This window comes from Denticeps clupeoides, chromosome 2, assembly GCF_900700375.1.
Source record: "Denticeps clupeoides chromosome 2, fDenClu1.1, whole genome shotgun sequence".
Classification (NCBI taxonomy): domain Eukaryota; kingdom Metazoa; phylum Chordata; class Actinopteri; order Clupeiformes; family Denticipitidae; genus Denticeps; species Denticeps clupeoides.
Genome location: NC_041708.1, coordinates 37277247 through 37294072, shown reverse-complemented (window position 1 = coordinate 37294072; position 16826 = coordinate 37277247). Strand labels below are relative to the sequence as shown.

Here is a 16826-nt window from a genome sequence, read left to right as displayed (position 1 = left end):
TGTGTAAACTTTGTTTCAATTCTGTATGTCTATGTCTTTATTATATGTGAGCATGGTAGGTAATGCAATAATTGTGACAGTTGGTAGGCTTCTCAAAAACACTCTTAGAATCCACTCTTAAAATGTCCTGAATTGTTTATTATTTTTTATGACATAAAAATATTCAGCATCTTAGTACCAGGAATCCATGATACGCCTCATGCTCATGAAGCGCATGTTGCCCCAGCCCATATTCATGAAGTTCCTGTACTCTCCAGGTCCGAAGTACCACATCCTGCCTCTGTAGTGGGGCTGCTCGTACATGAGCCAGTGGCCGTCCATCACATGACAGGACATGCAGCCGTTCATGCGGTAGCGGTCCATGCAGTTGTCACAGTCGTCCATGAACTCGTGCATCTGGCCTCCAAAGTTATCCCTGTCGTAGATCCTCATTCTGTAGTTTCCTCTGTACTGTTAGATCATAAATGACAGAAATAAGCATCAACATGCTTATCATCTCCAAAACATTTTGAATCCAAATTAAAAAAACATAAGAAACATATTAGATTTACCATGGGGATATAGCGGCAGGACCTGATGCAGTTGTTCCAACCAAACATGTTCATGTAGTCACCATACTCGCCCCTCCTCATGAAGTAGCTGTTACCCATGTAGTTGGCCTGGTCGTAGACCATGAAGCAGCCACTGTGCACCCTGCAGGAGTGGCAGCGGCTCATGTAGGAGTGCATGTCGGCACAGTCGCCCATACAGTCCCAGGAACGTCCCATGAAGTTCTTCTCCTCGTAGAAGGTGACCTAAATGTTAAAAAAAGGCGTATTCTAATACAATTCCAATAACAAGAAAAACAATCATGGTATGTTAACAAACCTACCCTGCCCATGTTCATGTTGGTGGCGCTGTCGGTGTTGCTCATTTTTCTGGACCGTTTGCCTGCTGTTGCTGCACTGCTCCCCTCTGGGTTCTGCTCGTACTTATATAGTTGGCCAAACACCAAAAATAAGCAAGTCCTATTGTGTATAACTGACTGACTAAGCAAAATGGAACAAAGGCCTGCCGAAAGGTGACCATGAAACCTGTTTGAAAGCTCAGTGAAATATGTTTATAGTGATATGCTGTTTTTAAAAGGCACATTTCAATGTAAAACCAATAGTTATATATTATTTCACTATGTATATAATAATTTTTGGCTAATGTTTTGGATCGTAATTAAAGTTGTAGATTATATGGTGGCTGACAAGTGCAAAAAAAATTAACAATTTGTAAAATAAATTAAAACTTTCTAGAAAAAAATAGTAGAAATAAAACAAATGTACAACATGCGAAACATTACCAATCACCGAAACAAATTGACAAGCAGGGACTAAAAACTTAAAGTTAAGGTACGATAGACCAGAAGTCCTTGTGTCTATCAAACAGGGAGACTGTACATGATGATTTGTTTGAATCTATGGTGACTAGATTTGAGATTGTGAAAAAGAGGACAGTTTAGGGCAGGAGTGACCAGATTTTTTCAGTGAGGTGCCACATACAGAAAAATATATAAATGGCTCAAGTAAGTGTACAAAAGTATGTAGTGAAAAGACTACTCAAGTACTGAGTAACTGTTGGATTGTAATATCTAATTTTTTTTTTAGAAATAATGTATTGAGAAAGAAATATGTTAATGTGCTAGTTCTGGTATTTAATAATAATTATGATATATATATATTTACTATATGTGTTTTCATTGATATATTCAATAAATCAGCTAAACGATAACGCTAATTTCATTATAATTCATGCTAATTCAATATCACTTTTTTTGTAAGCTTTTTGTGTCAGCACAGTCGGATATGACATTTTTCATTCCGAGTTTGTCATGCTATGCCACCATTTGTGTGTGGTCAAGTGACTGCATGGCCATGTCTGATTGGTTGAAACGGTGTTATGTGATTATTGTAGCTATGTATGAATGGTATATATGAATATATCGTATATGTTAAAGCTACTGGCGGCATCTGTCTTGCAAAAATAAAGCATGTCTAATGTATGGAATAAATAGTTTAAAATGTAACGAGTCGATGTAGCAGAGTTTCTTATTCACAAATGTACTCAAGTAAAAGTAAAAAGTATGTACTCTTAGAAGAATTTTTCAAGTGACTGAATGAATGAAAAACTGTTGCTGCCCTCCTCTGTTCAAAAGTGGTGAACTCTTGAAGCTTCGCTAGCACCCCTGTACCATGATCAAATACTATTTACAAATCATGCATATATCAAATACTATTCATCTGGTCAAAAACAGTTCATCTGGTTTTCAATGTCAGATTTGTGGCTCCTCCCTCAATTGTGCCAAGACAATCATAATTGTAAATTTCTCACTTGTGGCACTAATAAAGGATGAAGGATCATCTTATTTGTATTGCGTTTCGTCTTATGTCAGTCATGTCATAAAGGTTTATGGACGAAGATGTTTCGTCATTATTTTTGTTTTGAAATTTTTTTTTACTTCCTTTCTATCATACTGTCATGCTGGTTGACATGGCGAGGCAGTAGATCTGGAACGATGGCTGGACATGGAAAGTAACGAGGACACATACACACGACGTCACGAAACAGGGGTTTAACACATGGCGAACACCACAGGGGAGAGATCACGTAACAATAACCCGAACAAACACAAACTGGGCAGATTTATACAATCATACATGGGTGAAAACAATCAGGAAGCACAATAAACCAGGACAAACATGAAACTCTGGACCGAACTCCAGATCATGACACATTCTTTCCCTTTCCGTTTTGATTGTTTGTAAATTTGTTTCATAGATTGGTCAAAGAGTTTTTCCTTTCACGACTGATACGATACGATTGACAGGAAGTGCATGTTGTTTCAATCAAATAGTTTTGGGGTGATGGGGATTGATTTAAAAAATCAAAACACTTGCCATAGGAAACACAAAAGGGGGCCAGTTTTTTTCTCACAAAACAACACATATGGTGTAACATTCACTTTACTTTAATTACTTTAATTTTGTTTTGGTAAAAGTATTTTACATGTCCGTGGACTTGTGTCAGTGGTTGGTTTAAGTTTTTGCATGTTGTAAATTTTCTTTTATGATATTTTCATTTGTTTTGTCAGCCACTCCAAGATTAAGAATCTTGGATAACAAAAATAACTGCTGCTGGGATGAAAGTTGTGCCCTGATCAACCCAGACCCCTTTTTACATTACTAATGCATGTATGTAGAATGTACATAAAAATATGTCTAAAAATATCCACGTAAATTAACAAATGTTTTTTGACATTTAATTTGACAATTAATAACAACAAATGGCTTGGGGTGCCTCCATAGGAGCTCCTCATTCTGTTCATTTCTTTTGCCAAGCTGTTCTTCTCAGGGATATCAGCACAATCTAATTTTTTCCAAATCAATCATTACGTCTGAAGTTGAAATGTGAAACCCAAAATGTAAATAAACAAATCAGCAAGTCATTGTGTGATTGAAGTAGAGCACGACGGCATATGACCAATAATAAACACCTGAAAAACAAAGACCAACTAATAAATGATGAGACAGAAAAATAAATTTTTTACATTGACAGAAGATTGGATCAATTTCAAGTAAATGGGTATGAGGACTGGGAGGAGCTTAGCTGACTTTCACAAAACACTTAATTTTTATTTGCAGCTAGTAGTTTTTTTATTTATTTGTTATATTTGTTTTAATTTGTTTAATTTGTTTTAATAGGAGATTCTGAGATTTTGTTGTGAATTTAAAATTTTGTGTGTGACATCTGCATGTTTGTGGGTCAGCAAAATAGATTTCACTCTGTAAAATTATTTTTCAATGAGTTTATTGCTACATCTTTCCTGAAGTTATTGCACGTTTCACCTTAAAAACATATTCTTTGAACAGTCAGTGTTTTAATAATAGGAATCCATGATACGCCTCATGCTCATGAAGCGCATGTTGCCCCAGCCCATATTCATGAAGTTCCTGTACTCTCCAGGTCCGAAGTACCACATCCTGCCTCTGTAGTGGGGCTGCTCGTACATGAGCCAGTGGCCGTCCATCACATGACAGGACATGCAGCCGTCCATGCGGTAGCGGTCCATGCAGTTGTCACAGTCGTCCATCATCTCATGCATATGTCCACCAAAGTTATCCCTGCCGTAGATCCTCATTCTGTAGTTTCCTCTGTACTGTAGTATAAATAAGTGCATGTAATTTATTTTAATCTCAATAAATATAAAGGCCAGTAGTAAAGCCAGTTAAGATATTTTACTTCTCACTAATAAAGGATAAAGGATCATCTTATTTGTATTGCATTTCATCTTATGTCAGTCATGTCATGTTAGAATTTTTATATTTACCATGGGGATCCAGCGGCAGGACCTGATGCAGTTGTTCCATCCAAACATGTTCATGTAGTCACCATAGTCTCCTCTCCTCATGAAGTAGCTGTTACCCATGTAGTTGGCTCCATCATAAGCCATGAAGCAGCCACTGTGCACCCTGCAGGAGTGGCAGCGGCTCATGTAGGAGTGCATGTCAGAACAGTCACCCATACAGTCCCAGGAACGTCCCATGAAGTTCCTGTCCTCGTAGAAGGTGACCTGAAAGGTCCAAAGTACAGTTATCTATGAAGCAAACTGAGATCCCAAGTATAGTAATATAAATTATATTAACATTATTTTAACACTTACTCTTCCCATGTTCATGTTGGTGGGGTTGGTGTTTTTACTCATTTTGTCAGAGTTGTTGGGCTGCTGTTGCTGCACTGACCTCATGTGGCCCTCGCCCTTATATTTATACCTGGCCAAACCTAAAGAATAAGTTCCACCTTTTGTGCATAAAACCCAGAATCAGCAAAATGCAACAGAGGCCTATAGTGCGGTGAAGATTCATTTGCTAACATTTTTGTCTTTTAATACAGGTTTAAATTGCTTCTAGAAAATGCACATTTTTATCATTTTTAATTGTGTTCATATTTTTGCTTTAATTTAATAACAATTTGAACAATATATGGTCTTAATTTCCATGTTATAAGAATTGTGAATTTTTTTTTGGATACAATTTTTTCCACAAATCTCTTGTTGACATAATTGGTCATTTTATGTATGCCTCGCTCAACAATTATTATATGCCAACATACTTGGAACTTCCAGTATAATGTTCGAATTATGAATTATTCATTAGTCACATAGCAGAGCTGGAATTGGCATATTAGCCATGTTAGTTCAGTCAAAACATCCAGAAGCCATATTTTGACCTTGATCTTGGTGAACAGCCCCATCTGACAACTAATTTTAACAACTAATTTTAACTAACATACTTATCCCAATTGCAGCAGAACATATCAGAACAAAGAACGGGTAATGGGGGATGGGGAGTGATACATTCCAATGGGCCTCATTTACAAATCAATGGGAGCCAATTGTCTGTGACTGAGTTCTTAGTTTCTTAGTTTCACTCACTTGTCACTTCGTCACTTTAAACTTACCTCTGTTGCACTACATGGTTTTGCACTCTCCACCATGTGCCCTTATTTGTATATGGTGTTTTTAAAATTGTATATTGTTTTTTTTTGTTTTTTTTTTTTTTTTTAATTGTATTTATACTTTGTATTCAATGTTACTGTTACTGTTTTTGTATTTAATGTTACTTGTATGGGTCAGAGAGTAACGTAATTTCAATTCTCTGCATGTCCTGTACATGTGGCAGAATTGACAATAAAGCTGACTTGACTTGACTTGACTTCAAATCAAGGGGCCATTTGGCCTACCTCTGGTAGGACTGAGGGGGTCAGAAAAACCTAGTTCTAGTGTTCTAGTGTTAAACAGGGAAAAAAATTGATGATGTTCTAAAGTTGGTATTTTTATGATGTTGGGACCAATATATATTGTATGTTCAATGTTTGTGCACAACAGGAACAGATTTTTTTTAACATTGGTTAAATTTCAGTTATGAATTTCTACATTTTACTCAATTAAAGTTAGGAGTTTGACCCTAGGCCGTTTTGTTAAAGTTCATAGATGCATGCTGGAAGTATGCATTTACAGTGAACCAGACACAAGTCTGCAGACAATCTGTATGATATAACTCAGTTTATGTAATAACATGCACACATTTTACAAAAATATGCATTCTTCATATACATTCTGAGAATACATAAAATGCAGAGTAGTTAAATATTGAAATATCAGATCAGTAATAACCTAAAAATCAAATACATTATTGCTAGTCCATTTATTATTATTATTTGTTAGTTGTTTTTGTTTCAGTTATTATTGGTGTAGTGTTTCATCTCGTAGAGTTACAATTTGGTACTGAAAGATAATAAAATGTTGCAACGTGAAAGTGTTCAGGCTTCATTTATATACCCCATGTTCAGGGATGATTTCACCCTTGAGTTTGTAGGTAGATCCAAATTCAGTTCAGAATACAGACAAATGATGCCAGAAGTAGTATTTAATAGTGAATTTTTTATTGAACTTTTAGTACCAGGAATCCATGATACGCCTCATGCTCATGAAGCGCATGTTGCCCCAGCCCATATTCATGAAGTTCCTGTACTCTCCAGGTCCGAAGTACCACATCCTGCCTCTGTAGTTGGCGTGTTCGTACATGAGCCAGTGGCCGTCCATCACATTACAGGACATGCAGCTGTTCATGTGGTAGCGATCCATGATGGAGTCACAGTCGTCCATGAACTCGTACATCTGGCCTCCGAAGTTATCCCTCTCGTAGATCCTCATTCTGTAGTTTCCTCTGTACTGTTGGTTCCAAAAAGAGGCAATGAATTTCAACATATTGCAAAATTAAGGAAGATAAATATAGTTTCAGAAATAAAGTTTTATACCATGGGGATAAAGCGGCAGGACCTGATCCAGCTGTTCCACCCGAACATGTTCATGTAGTCACCATAGTCTCCTCTCCTCATGAAGTATGCATTACCCATGTAGTTGGCCTGGTCGTAGACCATGAAGCAGCCACTGTGCACCCTGCAGGAGTGGCAGCGGCTCATGTAGGAGTGCATGTCGGGACAATCACCCATACAGTCCCAGGAACGTCCCATGAAGTTCCTCTCCTCGTAGAAGGTGACCTGGAAATTCAATTGTGAGTCATCATGAATTGGCAAATAAAACAAATGCTTGATATATTCATAAACCTGTCAAAATGTAAGCTTACCCTGCCCATGTTCATGTTGGTGGGGCTGCTGGTGTTACTCATTTTTCAGAGCTGGTTCGCTGCTAGCACTGAACTGTCCTCCTGCTGGATTTACCTTTACTTTTATACTTGACCAGACCCCCAAAAAAAAGCCCCCCTATTGTCTGCAAACAGTCAACTCAGCAGGTGAAACTAAGGTCCACAGAGAGGTGAAGATAAAATGTACGATAGACAAAAGGGTGTTCAGTCTCTATGCTACAAAGTTTGGTGTGGAAAAACGCCAGTACCTTCAGGATTTTGCATGTGTGTCTAGTATGTGCCACACGGCCATTATCTTGGAATCAAGCTTATTTTTCATTTTAAATAAGACTATTTCAGATTAAACATTTATGTACTATTTTTGTTTCTATGAAAAGGACATAGCCCCAGAGCACCTTTCTCTCTCCCTATTCAGAACTAATGCATTAAATGTTAATTTTAAGGCCATCTTCACTTTCTACAGAATTGTTAAATCCAAATAAAGCTCTTTTTACAATTTGCTAAAAACGTTCATGTTGAGACACTGGAACTGACTGGTGACTTTGACATGAAGATGAGCCATATAGAGGAGAGGTCAATAAGAAGAAGTCTAGCAAGTCACCCCAAGCCATGAAACTCTAGTCAGTGAAGTGAAGTGATTGTCACATGTGATACACAGCAGCACAGCACACGGTTCAGTGTCCATAGGATAAGTGAATGGCATCCAAGGAGCAGTGTATGGGGAACGTATCTGTGGACCATGACACAGTGGAAGAAGGTTGTCTGCTCTGAGGATGATGTGGATGGTCTTTTGAACATAAACAGAATTGGTATTCCCAGCGGGCTGATTTGGCCTCCAAATATCTCAGATCACAATCATAAAGAAATCCTCTCAGATCTTTCAGGACTAAAAGGATCTCCTGCTAATATCTTGGTTCTAAAGAACCACCAGACACGTTTGAGGTTCTTGAGGAGTCTCTGCCTCAACAGCTCAAAGCTGGTTGCGTGTTCTGATAACAAACTTCTGATGCCGTCAATTTAAAATGCCATCCGCCTTGGGGCTTCCACAAGCAAAAATGAATCTGTCATCCTATTTAGATCCTCACAATTTGACTCTAGCAGACCTGTCTTCTTTTTACCACTGGCCAAGAGACTACAGCAATATCATGAATATCAGAATGACCTGGAGAGGGCCAGGCATCTTGCAGATGGAGTCATGATTGGCTGAGGTAGGCCACTGCTATATCCCTGTGTCCCACCGCGATCATGTGATTACGCATGCTGAACAAACAGACAAAAATAATAAGCCAGATCTGCGAAACGTGTTTTTCATCCAAAGGCTTTTCTGTTGTCACAAGGAGAAGCTTATTTGAAGACTGCCGCAGTATGCAGCCATTGTGGGAAGCCAGTGTCATTTAGCAGAAATTCTCAGTCCATCAGCCTGGGACAAGATGTCCAGCTGAGCGTGAAATGGACAAATCAGCTGGAGGAGCGCTGCAATGCTTTCATCATGCTCTGCACCATTCCACAGGTCAAGGTATTCTGTAGATTATCCGAATGTATAGCTGTTTGAAAAGGTTTCAGAATTTCCATTAAGACATTTCAGAATTTCCATTAATATGTCAAATAAAAAAAGATATAATTTACACTCAGATCAGCATTTTTATGACGCATACTATGCCTATGTTCTAGAAAAATTGTATTCAACTCAAAATTATATTCAATATATGAGGTCTAAGATTTACAATGAAATAAATTGGAAATAAAAATGTATCTAGTTCCATCCAAGAAAACCATTCGAGAGTAGATGGGGTTTACATCTGTTGTTTTAAGCTCCTGCTGAGGAAGGTGCTTATGATTGTGGATTGCCAGCAGCAGTTTTCAGGAGAGCAAAGGAAAATGATTAAAAGTTGTTTTAATTAAAATGCACTCTCTGTCAGATACTGTTTTAATAGTTCTGTATTACAAGGTCTTTTTTTTTTTTTAATCTATGATTTCAGGCTCTAGTACTTCTTTCTTCTGTTCCCAGTGTTGTGCCTGTGTCCTATCCGCACATCTATAAGAATTCTGGATTCATTACATACGTATGTGTGCTTGGAATAAATATGACCAATCAATCATTGTTTAGTGGTTTTTATTTTGTAAGTATTACATGGAATTGTAATATTTTAGTACCAGGAATCCATGACACGCCTCATGCTCATGAAGCGCATGTTGCCCCAGCCCATATTCATGAAGTTCCTGTACTCTCCAGGTCCGAAGTACCACATCCTGCCTCTGTAGTGGGGCTGCTCGTACATGAGCCAGTGGCCGTCCATCACATGACAGGACATGCAGCCGTTCATGCGGTAGCGGTCCATGCAGTTGTCACAGTCGTCCATGAACTCGTGCATCTGGCCTCCGAAGTCATTTCTATCGTAGATCCTCATTCTGTAGTTTCCTCTGTACTGTTTAACCGGGACCAAAGAAGATTGACATGGTTCATAATATTGTTAATGTTTCGTGAAATACATTTCTGCATCTTTGCAACACATGAGTCATCATATTTACCATGGGGATATAGCGGCAGGATCTGATGCAGTTGTTCCATCCAAACATGTTCATGTAGTCGCCGTACTCGCCCCTCCTCATGAAGTAGCTGTTACCCATGTAGTTGGCTCCATCATAAGCCATGAAGCAGCCACTGTGCACCCTGCAGGAGTGGCAACGGCTCATGTAGGAGTGCATGTCGGCGCAGTCGCCCATACAGTCCCAGGAACGTCCCATGAAGTTCCTGTCCTCGTAGAAGGTGACCTGAAAAATGGATTATTACACAACATGAACATTGTGTACACATTGTATATTTCTTTGTCAAGGTCAAATTGCACTTACTCTTCCCATGTTCATGTTGCTGGGGCTGCTGGAGGTACTCATTTTTCAGAGCTGTGTGAGAGAAATTGCTTCACTAACCATGCCTGTTTAACCCTTACTTATATACACAACCATGTTCAAAGGATAGGTATGTTCTTTTGTCTGTAAACCCCTGATGTAGCAAAATGGTATAAAGGCATTCACAGTGGAAAAGACATTCTGTGCGGAAAATGGAAAAAAAGACAATTACTTACCATTGTTAAATAGAAAATTCAGATCAAGGATAACCAGATTGGTCTAAATTCTCAGATCATGTAGAGAATATACATATTATAACACATATGTCTGTCCGGCCACTTTTTGTTAAATCATAGAACAGATTGGAATAACACAACAGCCAAACAACATAACCTATTATAAAAAAATAAACTAGATATTGACTATTTATATTTTTAAATAAAAAAAAATAAATTATATATATATATATATATATATATATATATATATATATATATATATATATATATATATATATATATATATATATATATATATATATATATATATGTATGTATGTATGTATATAAAAATTCGTGTATGTGTTTTTAAATAGCTTTCTTTGAACAACTACCTGAACTACTGGAAATGGTGTCATGCCACGTCAGTGAAGGGTGAAGAAATGTTGAACATAAAGTGGTTTTAATAACAAGAATAAATACGGCTCGAAGGCCTGAAAAACACATACAGCATAACACGTAAAGCTTGACAGGAGAGTGTGCGCATTCCCCTGCCCCTAAAAGGCCCTAGTCACCCTGCTTCCAACTCTGAAGCAGCTGAGGGTAAATAGGACCAAACACAAATGTCAATAGCTGCCACCTGGTACTCCAGGAGCACCACAGTTACAAGTAGTCTATTTACAATATGAGAACAAGATCCTTTTTTCTTGTATGGACATTACGTGACACATAGAAGGTCAGAATATGTTGTGAATAATCATAATAAATGTGCCATTTTAGACATTACAGTAATACTTTGATGTTAAGTATTTGTCAGGTGAATAATTACTATGTTTTCTTAGTGTCGCAGAAAGTCTACTTCATATGATGCATCCACATAAGCAATTATCTTTATTCTGTTTTTATATATTTTTTTCGCCCTTTAATAAGCATTTTACTCAGGCCCAGTGAGAACATCAGATCAGCTGTTGAGCAGCTGGGGTGTCCACCGCTGGTTCCTGGTGGCTGAAAATTGATGGCTGGAAGCTGTAGCAGACTTTGAATGGGCTGCACCCTGTAGTGGCGGACACAGGGTTTTTTTTGGCAAGTCCCCCTACAGCAGGAAGCATGACCATTTGTGGCTCGAGACAATGCAGCATAGGGAATGACCCAGCTGCATGTTGCCCCTCTCCGCCTGTCCATTGTGTTGTGGGACGTATGCCGAGGAGAGGCTGCTGGCAGAATGACCTCCGGACAGCTGAATCAAACTGGGGGCCACCATCCAATACAATGAAGGAACCCATGCAAGCAGACAACATGCAAGAGAATCAGGTTGCTGGTGTTGACCCAGTGATGACGTCTAGGGCCAAGTGTGTCCAGGGGTAACCAGGGATTGACAGAGAGAGAGGTGGGGTCTTTGGACTTGACACACACAGCACATGCTTCCAAACAGGCCTGTATTTCCTGGGTAATGGACAGCCACCAAAATGATCGGAGATGGCCGTGGTACCAGGATCGGATGCTTGGCCAGCGAGGATCTGTGTCTCCAAGGTCACAAGTAGAATGGAAAATGAGACAGCAATGGAGGTGCTGGTGGCATGCTGGTGGAACATGGATTCTGCTTTGGGTTTCTAGCTCCTCCTCCTGGAACTGGTCTCTCAACGTGATTGATGCAATCTTTTTGAAGAGAAATGCAGAGAACCTGAGTGTCCTGCCTGAACGTATGCGTCTGGTTACATTATGGATGGTTGGGAGAGGTGGAGGGACGTGTGCCTGGCGGAACTGTTGGTGCTCAGACTGTGAGTATTTTACAACTTCACTGTGACTATGGATCACAAATTGGATACCATCTTGGAGAAAGTCACAGCTCTGCAGGCCACTGGGGGTTTCGCCTGAAACCCCAAATCACTCATCTGTCAACGTGGCTGGACATGAAAAGTGAAAGTGAAGTGATTGTTATTGTGAAACACTGCAGCACAGCACACGGTGACATGGTAAAATGTGCCCTCTGCTTTTAACCATCATGCTTGATGAGCAGTGGGCTCCATGACAGGCACCCGGGGAGCAGTGTGTGGGGACGGTTGAAGTTGAGCTTTATTGTCATTTCAGCTACATACATGTTACACAATGACAATCACTTCGCTTAGACAGTACTTAGTGAAACGAAACGTTTCTCCAGAAGCTGGTGCTACATTTAACATTTAAACAAAGTTACATCCTGACATAAAGTGCACGTGACAAACACTGACAAACTGGGCTAGTGCACACAGCCAGTGCAAGAGTAATATTTAACAAAACAATGTGTACACAACAAAGAGACAGACAGCGCTAAACCAGTGAAATTAATAATAAATGTGCAAAGTAAATAAGTGCAAATACTGCTGGGCAATAATGGAGCAGTGCATCAGCAGATGATATTACAGATAGATAATAATATTCAATATAACAAAGGTAGGGTGTGTGTGTGTGTATGTGTGTGTGTGTCAGTCCAGAGTGGAAAGACCCTGAGTGTTCAGGTGACTGATGGTCTGTGGGATGAAGCTGTTGCAGAGCAAGTCAGTGACGGCCCGAATGCTTCGGTAACTTTTTCCAGATGGTAGGAGGGTGAAGAGTGCATGTGAGGGGTGTGTAGAGTCCTTCACGATGCTGGTGGCTTTCCTGATACAGTGTGTGTTGTAAATGTCCGTTATGGAGGGAAGGGAGACTCAGATGATCTTCTCAGCTGTCCTCACTATCCGCTATAAGGTCTTGTGGTTCGATATGAGGCAGTTCCCAAACCAGAAATTAATGAGGCTTGTCAGAATGCTATCAAACGTCCCTCTTTAGAAGGTGGTGAGGATGGGTCGTGGGAGGGAGGAGGTGCTCAGTGAGATGTTGAAGACGTCGGTGAGAACATCTTCCAGCTGGTTTGCACATTCCCTGAGCACTCTTCCATGGATCTTGTCTGGTCCTGCAGCCATTCGTGAGTCAACTCTGTGAAGAGTCCCGCTGCCCTTTTCCTATGGTGGGCGTTTTGAATCATCAGCGGCCAAGGCAGAGGCCAGAGCTGACAAGGGGAGGTAAAAAAGCAGATAGGATGGTGTCAGGATCTGGTCCGGAAGGGGCTACTCAGGATCCGGGTTTCATGTTCATCCTGTTATCAGTGTCTGCCTGTAGATATCGTACGTATGCCTCCTCCTTCCTCACCATGTCCAGCTACTGTGACTGAACGACCCGACCAGATTCTGACACAGCTTGACACAGCCAAGAAGACGTGGCTTGCTGGGAGGACGCTACTAACCCCCTTGTCCTTGGCCAGTGTTGGCTTTTTTACATACAATAGTTCCATGTAACTGCAAAAGTAATCTACCTGTGTTAATGAATTAGACCTCTGTTGTGCCATGGCTCTCTATGTCCAGGTAACATCAGATGGGTGTTTTAATACAGTGAGTGCTTGCTTTTTTACACAAACAACAGCTGAGAAACCGCGTTGCAACGCAGCATGAACTTCGCTGGGCTTACATGGGCGTGAGAGGGTGTCTCTTTAGCCTCCAAAACAGCCCTGAAGCAATAAGGATCAGACTCCACTAGATCTCAGGAGCTATACTGTGGGGTCTGGTGCCAGGGCATCAGTTGAAAGTCCCTTAAATCCTGTAAGTTGAGGTGAAGAGATGCCTCCATGGATCAGTTTTTCCAACACATCCCACATATGTTAAATTGCGTTGAAATCTGCAGAATTATTTGGGGGGCATGTCAACACCTTAAAGTCCTGTTGTGTTCTTCAAACCATTTTAACCATTTTTGTTGTGTGGCACGAATCCTTTTTCTACTAAAAGAGGGCATTGCCAACAAGGAACACCATTTACATGAAGAGAAGTAGTTGTTTAGGTAGGTGGTGTGTTTCATAGTAGCATCCACATCAATGGAAGACTACAGGGTTCACCAGCAATCAAGCCCACAGCACTTGAGATATACCTGGAAATAGTTGTCACCTCATTGATGTCTTTAATCTAAATGGGACAATCATTTCATTGTTGTCATCAGGTAGACACCCTGCTTCTGCAGTGCCTCTATGACACCTCTAGAGGGCTAAACAGTGAAAAGGATGCTCTCCCTTTCACTCTAAACCCTTGCTCATTATTTTGTGGCCTGGGCAATTATCTTCAGCCAAATCTATTGCTGCTTAGCATCATGTTCAAGAGTGCCAATGCTTCTTAGGAACCATGGAAGTCCATGCTACGTATGATTATATTTTAGAAGCAGTGTCTTTGTAAATCATTAAAAAACATATCCTGATGCCTATAGCCAAAGTAGAGACACCTTAGTACTATTGAGCCTTTGTCCCTGTTGCCAGTTCACTGTTTTTCTTTTCTTTTTTGGATGCTGTGATCAGGCTGCGTAGCCATCATAATTTGGCTCTTGTCATTCACTCAAATCCATACACTTGCCTATTTGATCTGCTTCCAACATATAGAGAATACGTTTTCTCTTGCTGGCTGATTTGTCCCACCCACGGGAATGTACCATGGTAACAAGATGTTATTAATATTAATGTCATCTACTTCATGTCTTGGTGGCCACAATGTTATGGTTGATTAGTATATAGCCAACAGGAGAAGCTGTGTAATGATGTCTATTTTAACCCAGTTTATCTAGTGAAGAATGGTTTGAATGGCTAAAGGTTTTGCTCACAAACAGAACAATTTTAGGTTTTTGTGTTTCATATGTTTTTTCAAAATAAAACAAAAAAGTTTAACTTTTCAAGCTATTTATTATCTTAGTACCAGGAATCCATGACACGCCTCATGCTCATGAAGCGCATGTTGCCCCAGCCCATATTCATGAAGTTCCTGTACTCTCCAGGTCCGAAGTACCACATCCTGCCTCTGTAGTGGGGCTGCTCGTACATGAGCCAGTGGCCGTCCATCACATGACAGGACATGCAGCCGTTCATGCGGTAGCGGTCCATGCAGTTGTCACAGTCGTCCATGAACTCGTGCATCTGGCCTCCGAAGTCATTTCTATCGTAGATCCTCATTCTGTAGTTTCCTCTGTACTGTTTAACCGGGCCATAGAAGATTGACATTAATGATTTGTGAAATACATGTCTGCATCCTTGTAGCACATAAACCATCATATTTACCATGGGGATATGGCGGCAGGACCTGATGCAGTTGTTCCATCCAAACATGTTCATGTAGTCACCGTACTCGCCCCTCCTCATGAAGTAGCTGTTACCCATGTAGTTGGCCTGGTCGTAGACCATGAAGCAGCCACTGTGCACCCTGCAGGAGTGGCAGCGGCTCATGTTGGAGTGCATGTCAGAACAGTCACCCATACAGTCCCAGGAACGTCCCATGAAGTTCCTGTCCTCGTAGAAGGTGACCTGGAAACATTTGATCATAAAAATACATAAAAATTCAAGTTTCTGAATGGATCAAACATATAGTGAGTGTTTTCTCTTACCCTGCCCATGTTCATGCTGCTGGGGCTGCTGGTGTTACTCATTTTTCAGAGTTGTTGGTCTGCTTATGCTGTACTGCGGCCCTGGTGAACAAACCTTTACTTTTATACCTGGCTGAACCCAAAGCATGTGTGGCTCCTATTGTGCGTAAAACCCTGACCTGGCAAAGCGCCAAAGGGGCTTTTCGAAACATGAAGACAAAACAACAGTCAAGAATCAGGTCATATGACAAATTTTAAAATACAATGATCCATCGTTGAGTCCAAGATTATTAGGGGGAAAAAAGCAGTTTTTCTGCTATGTGATGTGTGTTAAAAGCATCATGTGCAAAATACTGCATTAGCCACACCAAGTGACTGTTTACTGATGACAACAGTGGTCAACAAAATGTGGAGACTGACCCTTTCCCTTTCAGAATAAATTTCCACACATTAACATAAATATAAGTCGCTTGAAATGGGCTTGCCTCGTTTTAAACAAATTTTGGAGTATTCCACATGAGCGAAACATGTATTTAAAACAATTACATTTTATGTCATTCAATCATGTATTCTTAGAAGTGGTCTGTATTATCACTGACTTCAGCATGTTGAAACAATCACACACGCAACTTATATTTTATAAATTTCATTCAGTTGTCCGTACCACATTCACAATGTTATAATAAATGTTAAATACTACTATGGTTATGGTTTCCAAATATTGAGTGTTAGGAAAATTTCCATACAAAATCAGCATTTGTAATAATCCTTTATTTGGGATTTTTCATTTACTGTATTTGGTTGTTGCTCCACCCCCTCTACTCGTCCTTTTATCAAAACTGCCCTAAAGTAATGAAATGCTTTCTTTTTACCTCAACACTACATTGTAAATGTTTGAGTTTTTTTGAATTTGCCTCAAATTGCCAGAATTTTCCCTCACAGACATTTCGGTCAGTCTCTCATGTCATGATTTCTGTGTTATTGTAAGAAGTGACTTCTGTGTATTAAAGCTTTACACACTTGTGCACCAATGGCTGTGTTGGCTTGACAATAAGTAGAATCGTGTCCAGTCTATGTAGTCAAGGGAAGTCTATGGTGCTGTGTTGCGTTCTTATTTTAAAGCTGCATTATTAACAAAGTACCATGTGCCCAAATCAACTGGGTTATC

At 39.9% G+C, this 16826-nt stretch overlaps 5 protein-coding genes across 5 annotated transcripts; all 5 read right to left on the bottom strand.

The window, feature by feature from the left end:
* Positions 1 to 171: 171 nt before the first annotated feature.
* On the bottom strand, positions 172 to 931 carry LOC114774069 (gamma-crystallin M2-like). The gene is made up of 3 exons (XM_028966052.1): positions 872 to 931; positions 552 to 794; positions 172 to 450 (listed from the first exon to the last, which is right to left on the bottom strand). Exons 1-3 carry the CDS (start codon positions 911 to 913, stop codon positions 172 to 174), a joined length of 564 nt encoding a protein of 187 aa, XP_028821885.1. The 5' UTR covers positions 914 to 931.
* A 2973-nt stretch (positions 932 to 3904) lies between these two features.
* LOC114782999 (gamma-crystallin M2-like) lies at positions 3905 to 4702 on the bottom strand. The gene is made up of 3 exons (XM_028968655.1): positions 4688 to 4702; positions 4355 to 4597; positions 3905 to 4183 (listed from the first exon to the last, which is right to left on the bottom strand). Exons 1-3 carry the CDS (start codon positions 4700 to 4702, stop codon positions 3905 to 3907), a joined length of 537 nt encoding a protein of 178 aa, XP_028824488.1.
* A 1776-nt stretch (positions 4703 to 6478) lies between these two features.
* LOC114779539 (gamma-crystallin M2-like) lies at positions 6479 to 7187 on the bottom strand. Its single transcript, XM_028967432.1, has 3 exons — positions 7173 to 7187; positions 6844 to 7086; positions 6479 to 6757 (listed from the first exon to the last, which is right to left on the bottom strand). The coding sequence occupies exons 1-3, from the start codon at positions 7185 to 7187 to the stop codon at positions 6479 to 6481; spliced, it is 537 nt and encodes a 178-aa protein (XP_028823265.1).
* A 2150-nt stretch (positions 7188 to 9337) lies between these two features.
* LOC114784615 (gamma-crystallin M2-like) lies at positions 9338 to 10073 on the bottom strand. The gene is made up of 3 exons (XM_028970118.1): positions 10041 to 10073; positions 9720 to 9962; positions 9338 to 9616 (listed from the first exon to the last, which is right to left on the bottom strand). Exons 1-3 carry the CDS (start codon positions 10053 to 10055, stop codon positions 9338 to 9340), a joined length of 537 nt encoding a protein of 178 aa, XP_028825951.1. The 5' UTR covers positions 10056 to 10073.
* A 4917-nt stretch (positions 10074 to 14990) lies between these two features.
* LOC114774796 (gamma-crystallin M2-like) lies at positions 14991 to 15688 on the bottom strand. Its single transcript, XM_028966425.1, has 3 exons — positions 15680 to 15688; positions 15357 to 15599; positions 14991 to 15269 (listed from the first exon to the last, which is right to left on the bottom strand). The coding sequence occupies exons 1-3, from the start codon at positions 15686 to 15688 to the stop codon at positions 14991 to 14993; spliced, it is 531 nt and encodes a 176-aa protein (XP_028822258.1).
* Positions 15689 to 16826: the final 1138 nt, after the last annotated feature.

Coding starts and splice junctions, on each gene's coding strand:
- LOC114784615 (XM_028970118.1), bottom strand. Junction 9,617..9,719: donor CCTGCCGCTATATCCCCATG/GTAAATATGATG, acceptor CCGGTTAAACAG/TACAGAGGAAACTACAGAAT.
- LOC114779539 (XM_028967432.1), bottom strand. Junction 6,758..6,843: donor CCTGCCGCTTTATCCCCATG/GTATAAAACTTT, acceptor TGGAACCAACAG/TACAGAGGAAACTACAGAAT.
- LOC114774069 (XM_028966052.1), bottom strand. CDS start 913: ATGAGCAACACCGACAGCGCCACCAACATGAACATGGGCAGG. Junction 795..871: donor CCAACATGAACATGGGCAGG/GTAGGTTTGTTA, acceptor TTTAACATTTAG/GTCACCTTCTACGAGGAGAA. Junction 451..551: donor CCTGCCGCTATATCCCCATG/GTAAATCTAATA, acceptor ATGATCTAACAG/TACAGAGGAAACTACAGAAT.
- LOC114782999 (XM_028968655.1), bottom strand. Junction 4,184..4,354: donor CCTGCCGCTGGATCCCCATG/GTAAATATAAAA, acceptor TTTATACTACAG/TACAGAGGAAACTACAGAAT.
- LOC114774796 (XM_028966425.1), bottom strand. Junction 15,270..15,356: donor CCTGCCGCCATATCCCCATG/GTAAATATGATG, acceptor CCGGTTAAACAG/TACAGAGGAAACTACAGAAT.